At 42.5% G+C, this 13816-nt stretch overlaps 1 protein-coding gene across 1 annotated transcript in view; it reads left to right on the top strand.

The window, feature by feature from the left end:
- Window positions 1–12253, top strand: part of LOC110285306 (guanine nucleotide-binding protein G(q) subunit alpha) — a 252470-nt gene extending 240217 nt beyond the window's left edge. The window contains exons 6-7 of the mRNA XM_021151368.3: window positions 3383–3536; window positions 7962–12253. Coding sequence (XP_021007027.2) covers window positions 3383–3536; window positions 7962–8152 — 345 coding nt within the window. The 3' untranslated portion in view covers window positions 8153–12253. The remainder of the gene's footprint in view (window positions 1–3382; window positions 3537–7961) is intronic.
- The last annotated feature ends 1563 nt before the right edge of the window (window positions 12254–13816 follow it).

Here is a 13816-nt window from a genome sequence, read left to right as displayed (position 1 = left end):
TCTGTCCCTCTTTCTCTCTGCATTCTGTGTATTGCTCTTCTGCTCCTGTCCCAATGTCCCCCTTACTTCTAATGGAAATAAAAGGGAGGAAAATCTGTCAGACTCTATGCTCTGTATATTTCTTTCTTTTTTTAATTATATATTTTCTCTATTTACATTTCAAATGTTAACCCTTTTCCTAGTTTCCCCTCCAAAAATCCCCTATTCCCTCCTCCCATCACCCTGCTTCCCAGCCCACTCACTCCCACTTCCTGGCCCTAGCATTCCCCTATACTGAGGCATAGAACCTTCACAGGACCAAGGGCCTCTCCTCCCATTGATTACCGACTAGGCCATTCTCTGCTACATATGCAGCTAGAGCCATGAGTCCCACCATGTGTTTTCTTTGATTGGTGGTTTAGTCCCAGGAAGCTCTAGGGGTACTGGTTAGTTCAGGGAACAAAATACCCACGGGAGGAGTTACAGAGACTCAAGGAAGGACGACCATCCAGAGAGTGCCCCACCTGGGGATCCATCCCATAAACAACCACCAAAACTAGACACTGTTTCGGACACAAACAAGTGCTTGCTGACAGGAGCCTGATACAGCTGTCTCCTGAGAGACTCTGCCAATGCCTGACAAATATAGAAGTGGATGCTCACAGTCATCCATTGGAGGAAGAACAGGGTTCCCAATGAAGGAGCTACAGAAAGGACCCAGGGAGCTGAAGGGGTTTGCAGTCCTATAGGAGGAACAACAATATGGTGCCCTTTTTCTCATCTTGCTCTCTCCTCCTGCTCTGATGCTGTAATGCCATGCAGTGTAATCATCCCTAGGTTTTTGTACCTTTTCTAGGTACATAAAAAGATGGTTTTTCCAAGCATCTTTTTTTTTCTTTTTTTTTTAACAAAAGTTCACTAAAAGTTCAAACATAAAATCATAAATTGAATGAGAAGTTTATAACAGATGTTTACATTTGTTCCCATTAAGACTAGACATTCATTATCTGTCACAAGGTTCATAGGTTCATGGAGAATTTTTAAAAAGTCATAATTTTTGTGACTAAGTTATTATTGAAGTTTTGTGTAGATAAATCCAGTCAATATTTTATCTCTGTGCTTGCACCTACAATAAATCCTTAGTCCCCTTCATGAGCTTTGGTTAATTGTTTTACAGCCTCTTGGAATGTGTTCTAAGTTGTGACTGCCTGCTTGCTATCTCAGAAACAGTTAACTCGCCACACGTGGAGACTGGCAGTTCTCACTGCAGCCTTCCTATCACAGAGAAGTCTAGTAGCAGTCTGGTTGTAAAGGGCTTAATAATTGCTAGTACAGTTCTAGGAATTCTTAAAGGATCATCATCTATTTGTCTCTATCATCACAGTAAAATAGTACATCTTCGTGGACCTGCAGAAATCTGCCCAAAAGGGTGGGCTAATACCTAGTGATTGTTTTATATTTAATAATAACAGGGAAAGCATACTAAATAGCAGGACTCTTTCCTAAAATGTAGTCCCTCAGCCTTGCCTAGAAGGGCTCCCTCATCGTAGCTTATAGTCCATGTGGAGCCCTCTCAGGAAGGGCTCCCTCATCGTAGCTTACAGTCCATGTGGAGCCCTCTCAGGAAGGGCTCCCTCATCGTAGCTTACAGTCCATGTGGAGCCCTCTCAGGAAGGTCACCTGCTACTTTCTAGCCTCTCCTAGATGTCTCCTGTCATCCCTAGTCTTGAAATTTTCAATCCATAAAACCTTGAGTTTCAGTAAAGTCCTGTGTCTCAGAGACTATAAACGGCAGGTATTAAAATGTAAGCGAGGCAGAGGGGCACATGCTTATAATCCCAGCACTCGGGAAGCTGGAGGAGGATGCTTCTGAGTTTGAAGCCAACCTGGACTTCACAGCAGCAATACTCCCTCAAAAAAATAACAAAGTAGAATTTATCACTGGCTGTGTTAATCTGTAAAAGGCATGTAGACAATAAAATGCATTCAAGGGCATGCATGTCGTTTATGTGCAAGATAAGTAAATGTATGTGCTGAAACTGTTACTTAAGTTTATCTAAAATTGTGAGATTTGGCTGGGTATGGTATGCAGTCCTTTAATCCCAGCAACAGGGAGGTAGAGACAGGTAGATCTCTGAGAGTTCAAGGCCAGCCTGACCTACTTATATTTCAAGGCCAACATAATAGAGAGACCCTTTTCTCCAAAACAAAAAGGGGGAAATCCTTAATTAATTAATTTTGATTACTTATTGGGGGACTGGCAAGATGGCTCAGAAGATAAACAATCCACCAAGCCTTTCCACTTCACAGTGTAAAGAGAAGGTTGTCCTGACCTGTATACATGTACTGTGCCGTAGCATGCCAACACATACCACACCACACACACACACACACACACACACACACACACACACTGCTGTAAAAGCAGTGGCTGGCAGAGGAAGAAGTTGCAAGGCTCTGTGCCCTTTTGCTGATGAGTCTGAGGAGTGACTTGGCTCAGACATGCCCTCTGTTAGTATCTTCATGTATGGAAACATGCCAGCTGTATCTCTCCAGAGACTACCGGGGCTTCTGTAACCAGACTAAGCTTGAGAGTCTTGCCCCAGGGAAGCACACTTACAAGTGCTGAGGAAGAAACATTATATTTTTTGCCAGGCAGAGTGATACACACCTTTAAATCCAACACTAGGGAGCAGAAGTAGGTAGAGTCTGTGAGTTCAAGGCCAATAGAGTCTACTTAGTAACTCCACAGCTAGCCATGGCTACCCATTGAGACAACGTCTTTAAAACAAACAAAAGCTAGATTTTTATCCCCAGCTTGTTAGTTTGTTTTTTCCATAGTTGTGCAGATGTGCACACAGTGAAACAAGGGGTGCAGCAAAGAACAGTGGTGAGCCCAGGAATGTGTGTGTGTGCATGGGGACCGTTGTCAGCGTCTCGTCGGCGTCCTCATCGTCGTCGGGTCCTAGATATGCTTAGGAGCTATTAAGTAGCTTTGATTTGAATGCTTAAGGCATAGTGAAGCTCCAAATAGATATAGTTAAGAAAATACAAAGTGAAGCCTGGCTTTGTTCTTAACTCACAGCTTAAGTTTTTGGTTATGAATGAATATTTTTGGTGGAAATGCATTACTGTATGTCAGATACAACCTCATCATGTAGGCCCTGATTACTTTCTTCTCAAGCCTAAGAAGTCATTTCAGCAGGTATTCTCATCACTGTTCTCTTGTGCTTGCCGACCTGAGTTGGCATAATGGAAATAGGTGATGAGTGTTGTGCATCATTTGCATATAAGCCCTGACAACTCAGAAGTGCATGGAAGATGGATTGGACCGAGAAAGCAGCCAGGTCACCAACTATGTCATCAGTAACTCACTCCTAAATTTCTGATTTTTTTCCCCCAGAACCGAATGGAGGAGAGCAAAGCACTCTTTAGAACAATTATCACCTACCCCTGGTTCCAGAACTCCTCTGTGATTCTGTTCCTAAACAAGAAAGATCTTCTAGAGGAGAAAATCATGTACTCCCACCTAGTCGACTACTTCCCAGAATATGATGGTAAGTGACCACCCAAGCCAGCCTCACAGCTGTTCACACTAGGACAGGTGACATGGTACAGTCCCCAGAGCCATGAGCCTGGCGTGGGGAGGGGAGGTAGGCAACACAGTGTAGCTCCTGGGGTCATGTGCCTGTTGGGCCTAGAGGCAGCACAGTGCAGTGCCTGGAGTCACAGGGCCCATGAGGACATGTATGCTAAAGTAGAAATTACTGTTCCCTGACTTGTAGTGACATTTTACATCATTAACATTAACATTAATGTAACCAGTTATGGGGAAGCAACAACTTCTCTGATGTTTCAGAATAACCAGCTCAGAGAAGGTTTTCCTATCAGAGTTGTAATTTCCAGTTTCCCTCCCTTTCGTTTTGTTACCTGCCTCTGCCTCTCCCTGGCTAGGAGCTCACCTATGAAGTGGGTGTAATGAGTTCATTGCTTTCTGTTGTTGACCATGATTAAGAAATTTAGAGGAGGTAGAATGTACTTGGACTTAAAATTTCAAAGGAGGGAAGAGGCCATCGTGACAGGGAAGCATGGCAGCCAGCTTCAGGTGTGACAGCCAGAGAGGGGAAACCGAAGCATCATCTTTAAAACGCAGAAAGAACCAGCTGTGGGGCAAGACTATAAAGTCCAAAGCCCACTCCTGGTGTCTGATTTCCACAGCAAGCCACACCTCTTAAACTTCCCAAGATAGCACCACCAACCGAGGACCAAGTGTGGAAATATCTCAGCCTATGAAGGATGTTCCCATTCAAACCGTCACGATCCTGAGGGTCAGATTCTGGTTTAGGCCCTTTCTTCCTATAGTAATATTTAGAGTCACTTGGTTTTCCTGGCCCTTTAAGCCGTAACTATGAGATCTGCTATAGGGTAATAGAAAACAGTTGTGATGTGAGTGTGCTACTTTGAATATCCAGGCAGCATTTACTTTAGGGGAACCTCACTAGCAAAAGGCCTGGGACTGATGACCTAGTTAGGTGTTTGACTGAGTGGAGAGGGAAGCCCCATCCTTAGTGACAGGAATGTTCTCTACGTCCCTGTGCCTCTTGTTGTTGAAATGCTGTTGAAGAAATCATTGCAGCCACACCTTTTCTTAGACCTATGTTGTCGCTGCCACATCAGAAGTGAGTGGTATTGACAGACATTAAATGATGTGTAAAACCTAAGATGCTCAGTCTCTGGCCGTTCCCAGAGCTGACGAGCCTATGGCCAGCTGGGTAGTCCTGGCTGTCCTGGAACTCACTCTGTAGACCAGGCTGGAGCAGTTTCTCTTTGCTCCTTCTATTTTCTCACTCACCCAGGAGCAAATAGTAAATACTTCAGTGTAGTATCTTCCTGAACCCTTAAAACTACAAGTGGTTTCCTTCCAAAGGGAGCTTATTGTAAGTGTTTTTGGACTTTGAAGATGATTTTAACTGTTGACTTTCTACAATGGACATATAATGTCCAAAGGAGATATGGCCACAGCTAAGTTAACAAAGGTGATGGTTTTGTTGTTCTTGGGAGAACAAAGTTGTCATTTTTTGAGATCCAAAGACCTTGGAAGATGAGGTAGTGCTGAGAAAGCTCTTCAGCACACTATAGTGATAACCTGATAATAAGCTTATTAGAGTAATATCAGTTTCTCAGATGTACATGTCTTCCTTTCAAGGTTGTAATCAGATGAATGTCTGTTTCTGTTTCTGTTTCTCTTCATGAAGAGAAATTACTATTTCCACGTAGATTTGAACTGCAAAACTGTTCCTAGACAACTTGGAATTCTGGGCCTGCTGTGATATGTTCAAATAGCATAATAGATGCTTAAAACAGCACACCGAGAGTGCACTTCAGTGAACCCAAATCTATTTCTGATAATCTGCAGACTAAACACAAGAAAAAAAGTTGGAGTCTTTCCCTTCCCAAACAGAATAAAAATAATAGATAAGAAAATGACGGGCTTCTTACATCCCTGCCAGTGTGTTAGTCTCATTTTAAGTGTTTTATGCTGCTGTAGACCCAGCCAGTTAAGGCAGTACATTGCTAAGGACTGTTTCATGTATATAACATCTTAACAATGACACATTTTCATTTTTCATGTTCAGTGACAGCCTTAGTTACTGACTCAAAGCACCCTTGTTAATACTGTACAAATGAGAAGACTCTGGGCTTCATAGCTCTTTCTTGCAGCTTCCAACAGTGCGAGATGTAGGTGTGAGCCCAAATCTGTAATAGGGTTCATTTGAAAGTTCTCAGGTTGTCTGCTGTCCTCACCATTGGTAGTTAGGCCACAGCAGTGTTCCTTTGCATAGAACAAACCTACACTGCCCAAGGGGAGGAAGCAATACATGCTTTCACTGTATGGAACTAGTTTGCAACCTTGGAGAAAAACAGGCATGCGGTAGCACAGTGCTCAGTACCTGGGAGATGATGATGTTCTGATGTTAGTAATTTAGAAGTTTTAAACTCACACTTGCCAGGATCTGTTTAAGTGTTAAACTGATTGAGATGTGACTCTGTTTGACCCTGCACGCAATTAGTAATGGCTCAGGGCATGTCACACTAAAATATTATACTGAACATTTAAATTATAATTAAGTATGTAATCTCATGACATTAATTACATTGATGACACTCCACAGCTGTTGCCAGTGTTTCCACCACTCTAGCTAAGCAACAACACCACACTGCCCCTCCTCGGCACGCTGGCCCTTCACCCCACTTTCTGTCTACACAGAAGATACAGCCTAGAAGTCTGTGGCACAATATTTGTCTGCCATGTTGATTTCAGAATAGTTTTTTCAAGGTTCATACTTGGAATATCTTTGATTATTACTTCCATTTCTTAGGTCATCTTTGGCTTATCCAATCCAGTTGAGTCACTTCTACCTAGTAGTACTTACGAGGAGTGATGCTATCCATTCATCTACAAAAAGCCCTTTCAGTTCATTTAAATGAATTGCTAGGTTGTGCAGGAATTTTATCTTAACTTCTTGGAACCACTGAGCCGTTTTCCATAGGGGGTTCATCATTGTGCATGTACCAGGGGCAGACAGGTTGCACGTGTGACCTGTTGCCAAGACTTACTTTTTCTTGTTTTTAAATGATAACCAGGTTAGCTAGCAGATGAGAACACTACCTCATGATTTTATTTGGCATTTCCCTAAATGAGTATCAGAGTTAAACATCTTGTATGCTCACTGGTGTTATGTATAACTTTGCAAAACTGTATTTTCACATCTTTTGTCCAGTTTATATAATCTTTATATACTCTAGGTGTTAGATAAGTCCTTATTATGCATATGAATTGTATATCATTTTCACTTGATAATATACTTTGATAACAAGAGGGATTTTTACTTAGATAAGGTTCAGGTTATTTTTTCTTTTACTGCTTCTTTGTTGAGGCTGTATCTAAGAATCACCTACAGAATTACTATACAAGTGTGTTGGTTAGATTTTTATCAGCTTAACTCATGCTAAGGTCATCTTTTTTAAAAGCCCCTCAATTGAGAAAATACCTCAATCAGAATGGATTCTAGGCAAGGTTGGAGGACATTTTCTTGATCAGTGATTGATACAGGGCCCAGCACACTGGACAGTGACACCCCCAGGCAGGTGCCCCTGAGCTGTTTAGGAAAGAAGGCTGAGTGAACCATGAGGAATAGGCTAGTAAGCAGCACTCCTCCATGGCATCTGCTTCAGTTTCTGCCTCCAGATTCCTGTCCTCATTCCTGCCTGCAGACCACCAGTCATAATGGACTATAAGTTGAAATCAACTCTTTCCTTCCCAGGTTGCTGTGGTCTTGATGTTAATCGCCACAACAGAAAGCAAACCAGGACAGGAAGTGTTTTAGTTTCATTTCTGTTGCTGTGAAAAATACCCCAACAAAAAGCAACTTCGGGGTGAAAAATGGTTGTTTGGCTTACAAGTCCCAGGTTACAGTACACCTTTGGGGGAAAATCAAGGCAGCAGCTCAAGCACATAGTCTGTGGCATCCATGGGCAAGAGCAGAGAGGAGGCTTGGCGCATCTAGCTTTCTCTTGTTCTGTGTGTGGTTTAGGACCCCTGCCTACGGAATGGTGCCCCTAACAACAGACTGGGTCCCCTTCCACCAGTTACCCAATCCTCCAGAGGCGTCCCCATGGAATAACCTGATTTAGGTAATCCCTCAACTGAGACTTCACTCTCAGGTGATTCCAGATTGTGGCAACTTGACATATAAAAGCAACAATGACAAATTTATTCAAATAAAACTATGATGGGACAATGAGAAACAACCGTGCAAGCATAAGACAATGCAAACTAGTGCATATCATCACACAGTGAATTTAGTATAGCTCTGGAATACAGACTAGTCCCCATAGGTCAGCACTGAATACATGATGACTGAGCAGATAAGCAAGTGTGGGTCACATAACACTTTGCATCTCCCCTCTCTTGCAAACAGGACCCCAGAGAGATGCCCAGGCTGCTCGAGAATTCATCCTGAAGATGTTCGTGGACCTGAACCCCGACAGTGACAAAATCATCTACTCCCACTTCACGTGTGCCACAGACACCGAGAACATCCGCTTCGTCTTTGCAGCCGTCAAGGACACCATCCTGCAGCTGAACCTGAAGGAGTACAATCTGGTCTAACCGTGCCTCCCAGAAACCGTTCTTCCCTCCCCTGTGGGTTGTTGAAGATAAACAAGAGGGACTGTATTTCTGTGGAAAACAATTTGCATAATACTAATTTATTGCCGTCCTGGACTCTGTGAGCGTGTCCACAGAGCTGTAGTAAATATTATGATTTTATTTAAACTATTCAGAGGAAACAGGATGCTGAAGTACAGTCCCAGCACATTTCCTCTTTTTTTTTTTAGGCAAACCTTGATGTATTTTAAATTTTCAGTCATTCACTCACAGTATAAAAGCACTCCTGTCATTCGTGTTCTCTCTCTGTCTCTCTCTCTCTGTCTCTCTCTCTCTCTCTCTCTCTCTTTCTCTCTCTCTCTCTCTCCCTCCCTCCCTCCCTCCCTCCCATTCCTTTCCTTCTTCCTCTTTCCCTTTCCTGTTGACCAAAATGAAGCTGATTTTTCTTCTTCTTGATCCTTCCCTTCCTGCTGATTTTATTCTCCCTCACTACCATGGCCTTTCCCCCAATCCCATTCTTGGGCAGTTTCCCCCTCGAGTGACGCAGTCAGGACGGTGTTATTCGACTGAAGCCGCCTTACGTCAGCTTCCTTTACCCGTGGTTCTGCTGAAGGCAGGAGCATAGGTGTTCCTATTATGGTTTTAAATGGATCTCTGGATGCACATCACATCTAGTATTTCTTTTTCAATACATACATACATATATATGTATAATATATATATATTGTCTTGTCTCACTTGGACTAGGACAGTGGGTGCCCATTGATGATCAAGAGTCGTATCTTTTGGGTGCAGACCTTCAGCCACAGCTGGGTTGTTGAGAGAAATGGATGGAGGTCAGGGTGTGAGGGCACAGGCTGGTAAGAAGTCCTTGCTTCTCCAGGCCACGTGCCGGCCGCGTCCTTCCACTCTCCCTTGCTCTGTTTCTTATTAGGTTTTTCGCCCTTTAAACCACAGATGCCAAATGATACGCCAACAGACACTACATTCCCCAGCAGCTGCTGCCAGAGCCCTCTTGTAGCTTCTTCATTTTCTATTTGTTTCCAGCTTTCCTACGCTCCTAATCCCCCCTTGTGTTTGGGCCATAATTTTGAAATAATTTTTATTATAGGTATGCGTTGCCAAAGCCAGATTTTTATAAGGTAAAATAATTTAAGAATTTAAACAGTAAAAACCAGTGTCTCAAAATGTAAGCATTAAAATAGTGAAGGAGACGACAGCAGGGTGTTAACCGGAAACACACATTGCCAAACAGTTGCTAACTGAACTGCTTCTTCTCATGGTCCGTTCTTTTCTTTACCGTTAAGGTCAGTGCCAGTGTCCAAACAAGCAGTGTAGAAAGCTCCCTGTGTGGTTTGTCGTGAGATCTGCTTGTATCTCTTCACTGGCGTTAGTTTTATTAGCTCCTTATTCCCTTTACGTTCGAGTGAATCTGCCAAGAACACTGGTTGATAGTATTATCCTGACACTTTTGGTTTGGGGGCGGGGAGGGGGCGGTGAATAGTGAGCTGCCTTTACCACCTTCAGGATCTTGAATTGGGCGCTTGAACCTAAGACAGACTGTGGACTTATCAAAAGTCACCGCTCAGTGTTCCGTCAAGCATGTATTTATGTGACGATCATACTAGGAGGGATGTTTGGAATTCTCCATGTGCAATTTGTCCACAGATGCAAACTGTGCTGAACATGTGTGAGTGAGCCTGTCGAGCAGCCTGCATCAGTATGTGATTTAAGTAGATGGCAAGCGCTCTAAGGCTGCAGGGAAGTCAGACCTCGATGCTGGTCTCAATAGCGCTTGGCACTAATCTCAACTCCATATACATCACTTTTCTTGAATAGCAAAGCTGGGAGAGTGACCAGCTCACTGTGTGAGCACTGAAATTGCTGACTGGTAATGAAGTGTTCTCATGTGTCACTCTCCTGGCTTTTTCATCCCTTGCTCTAGAAAGCCCCTGTAATTTAATTAACAGACTGCCTGTAGGTATAGTGCAATTATGAATGCTCTGATCATTGTACATACATCTCTCTTGATATTGCAACATCCATACTGGCTTTGTAATCATTAATTTTTTTGGCAGATTGAATGTGCTGTATTGATATGTATCTATGTAATTGTATGTCTTATAGCTAATTCACATTTTGAATAATGTTATTTTATTTACTTTTTTAAGAGAGGAGAATGTAAATTTGTCAGTTTATTTCTGACTAGGGATATTTTTTTCCATTTAGAAAAGAAGAAGAAAAAAAAAAACCCTTCCTATTGTACAGAGCGGTACTAGCATCGTGCTGTCTAAAGTCATTTGCACATTCCTGAGTAGAGGTGTGCTGACCTAAGACCCAAGGGTAATTTCATAGCAAACACACACCATCCGTCAGAGCTTTTATACAAACACGGAGACCAACTTTGTAGACCTTTTGCCATTTGACCTGGGGTTGGAATATGAGCTTTTATACGATTCATATTCTTATTTGGCAAATGCACAGTTTAGCATTACCTCTCTGGTGGCCTTTATTAGAAAGGCAGTTTTAGAAGCTATTTGTGATCCACTAAGGAAATGTTTTATCAGCTAGAGACCACTGCTTGCCTGAAAGGGCAACCTTAAATTTGGTGCAGCAAAAAAAAAAAAAAAAAAAAAAAAAAACAAACACAACAAAAAAACAAAAAACACAACAAAAAACAAAAACAAAAAAAATTTAAAACACAAAAAGACAAAAAAGAAGAAAAAAGTAACATTTGATGGCCTGCAGTGTATAGAGAAAACCTCATCCCAGGATCATAAGTGTTAACCGTCCTAAGGAAGCGAGCTGTTCTGTCTAATAGAGCTGTAGTGGATGTAGCTGAGCCGTGCTGATACCAAGCTCAGAGCTGCTGAGTAAGGCAGGGAGAGGTGGCCACATTGTCTTTATGAATTGAGGATGCAGCTTGCTGCTGTGCAGAGTTGAAGTCTGGCCTCACTGCACATCCTGGGGTGCATGACAGAATCCCTTCCTCTGAGAAGGGAAAACATTGATCACCCTAGCTGCAGTGGTGCCTGCACACCTTACTGTATCCACACTAGTCAATGAAGCTAAAAATAATTTTGTTGTTTCTCGTTTGGGGTTTTATTGAAGGGGTGAGGGGCGGGAAGGGCTTCTCGGTTTTGTACAAAAACAAAGTTTACTCATATGCTTTCTCTTCTATTGTGATTGCAAGTGTTCCTGTTGTCGATGCTCTAGGTAATGGAGGCTTGTGATGAGCATTATGGTGACTTGGGCATGTCTTATTCAGAAGCAAAACACAGACCACAGAAACCTTTCCTCAGCATACCAAGGCAAGCAGCCATCTCATGAGTCACTCAGCACATGAGTGTGCCGTTTACAGATGACGTCTCCCTTTTGTGTGTGATACGGCAGTTCCCACCCACAGAATTCCTATTTGTAAATTGGAGGTTTATACTATGCCTTACAGAGCTTAAATTCAGAAGTCTGTGCCTCATGTCTGAAACAAAGGGAAAACACACGCCCATGCAGAAGTCAGGAAGTCTTACGGAGCCTGTTGGGTTTTCCTTACCGTTTCCTTAGGAAGAGCTCTGTTGAATGTCCTGAGTAGCTGGGAAATTCTTCCTAGGAGCCTGCGTATGTTGTTTACTGGCAGGTGGCATCCACGGCTATATTTAAAGAACACCTGGAACTTGGGGGCTTGGGGGCTTTGTTTTGTTTTGTTTTGTTTTGTTTAGATTACATTAGCAGGCCTAATCATTTTAAAAGGTAATTCAGCCAAAGGGCAATTCACTTTTTGTACTTCAGACTTATATTGATTGTCAAGTTGTACGAATTGTAATTTAAAAATTTATACTGCCACATGATTGTAAATTTTAGTTGTCTTAAGTAGGAATTGGTGAAAAGCTGTTTATGCTGGATTTGGGTCAAAATGACTTGATTATTTGCAAAAAATAAAAATAATAACGGGAAGAAAGGGCTGCATAACAAGACACCGCAAGACTCAGATCCCCTCAGATGACCCCAGCGCCCCTTTGTTCTCAGTTTCTGAAAAGAACGAATGAAGTGAAACATAGCAGAATGTTAACCCATATAAAATAAAGTGTACCCAAATATTGTAATGTATATCGCTGCTCTTCTTAAAATTACGTAAGGCTTTCAAGCCGCTCACATGGTAACTAACAGCATCTCGATTGATACAAATAAGTTGCACTTGGACATACATTAGCATTTGATTCAGAAGAGAAACCTTTGGTTAGAAACACATACAAAAGTGGAAGCTAATAATGTGTGTTTATCTGTCTCCGCACTCTTCCAACATAGGCAGCATTCCTAGATGCCCTGGCACTTGTGTCTTTGAGATTCCATTGTGGAGAAACTCTGGGATTAGGCCAACGTTTGGGAAGCCGGGCACCTGCCGTCCCACAGATAACCTGCTGGACGTCTACACTCTGTTTTCCTTGCAGTAGTCCTGTTTGCCACCATCTCCCCGCTTCCGTCACCCTGCAGTAGCGTTCTTGCCTCTAGAGTCACCTGTCCAGAGTATGCATGCACACCTGATGCACAGTAGGTACTCAGATACGTCCTCCCCACTCTCATATCTACTATGGAGACACCCATCACGTCATACACTTTAAACCCAAAGTTGAATAACATTTTCGTGTTACAAAAACAGACACGAGGTAAAATCGGATCTTACTTAGATAAAGGAATTCTGGCTTTCATAGAAGCATTGGCAGCCAGGAAGAAAACACAAGGAGATAGATCATTCAGCAAGCCATTTGTAGGATTAGAAAAGAAAGTGGAAAAAAAACACTATGTAAGTTTGTAGAGGTCACTCTCATTGAAACACTTTTCTGGCGGATATCCTCAAAGGATTCTAACAGACGCCTCTTGCCAGGCTCTGCATCCACCCTCACGTTGGAAGCCCTGACTAGATCTGTGTACGTAGGGAGTTTTGTCAAAAACATTTTTAACTTGCAGTATTTAAAAAAAAATCATATTTACTGTTCTTAAAATGTCATTCAAATGCATGTATTGTCTATTGTTTGGGGATGGGAACTAGTTTTTCAAAAAAAAAAAAAAAAAACACCTAATGTTGTATAATAATGCCCCGGTGATCTTACTGGTTAAAAATACAGTATTTTCGGCCATAATCTTGTACTATAGTATTCTTCATTCTGAGTTTTGCTTCCCTTGAAATTGCCTAAGCCCCTCTGAGAATGCTCTGATCATAATGTGCATTGAAACACATCTTCCCTCCTTCTCACTTCATAGGTCACATGCACGTTTCCAAAGTGGGCAGATTTAATGGTTTCTAAAGCACACACACAACCGTTTTCCATTTGTGTACAGTTAGAAATGTCAGTCCCTATAGTGCAAATATGCATCGGTAGTGCTTTCTGGATCTGTTCTTCCAATTAAGGTTTGAAGGCCCTGGATTAATTGTGGTCTATTTAAGAATGAAAGCAGCTGCTCAGTGTAGGCCTCTGCAGAGCTGCTTGCCTCACCCCGTCAAGCAAGCTTCTGACAAGGAAAACCAGCCCTTGCCCCTTCCCCTTAGGTGGGTTGTTAGGCAGCACAGAGGATCCCGCACTCCACATGGAAAAAAGACCTAGCACAGATAACCTCTGTGTCTGTGACATCTGTAACTGCATACATCTTTGACCTGCTAACAACTAGCCTTTT

The sequence above is a fragment of the Mus caroli genome, unplaced genomic scaffold (assembly GCF_978045245.1).
Source record: "Mus caroli unplaced genomic scaffold, Mus_caroli_1 scaffold_20, whole genome shotgun sequence".
NCBI classification, from domain to species: Eukaryota; Metazoa; Chordata; class Mammalia; order Rodentia; family Muridae; genus Mus; species Mus caroli.
The sequence above is the reverse complement of the archived record's forward strand: the minus strand, read 5'-3'. Positions and strand labels throughout refer to the sequence as shown.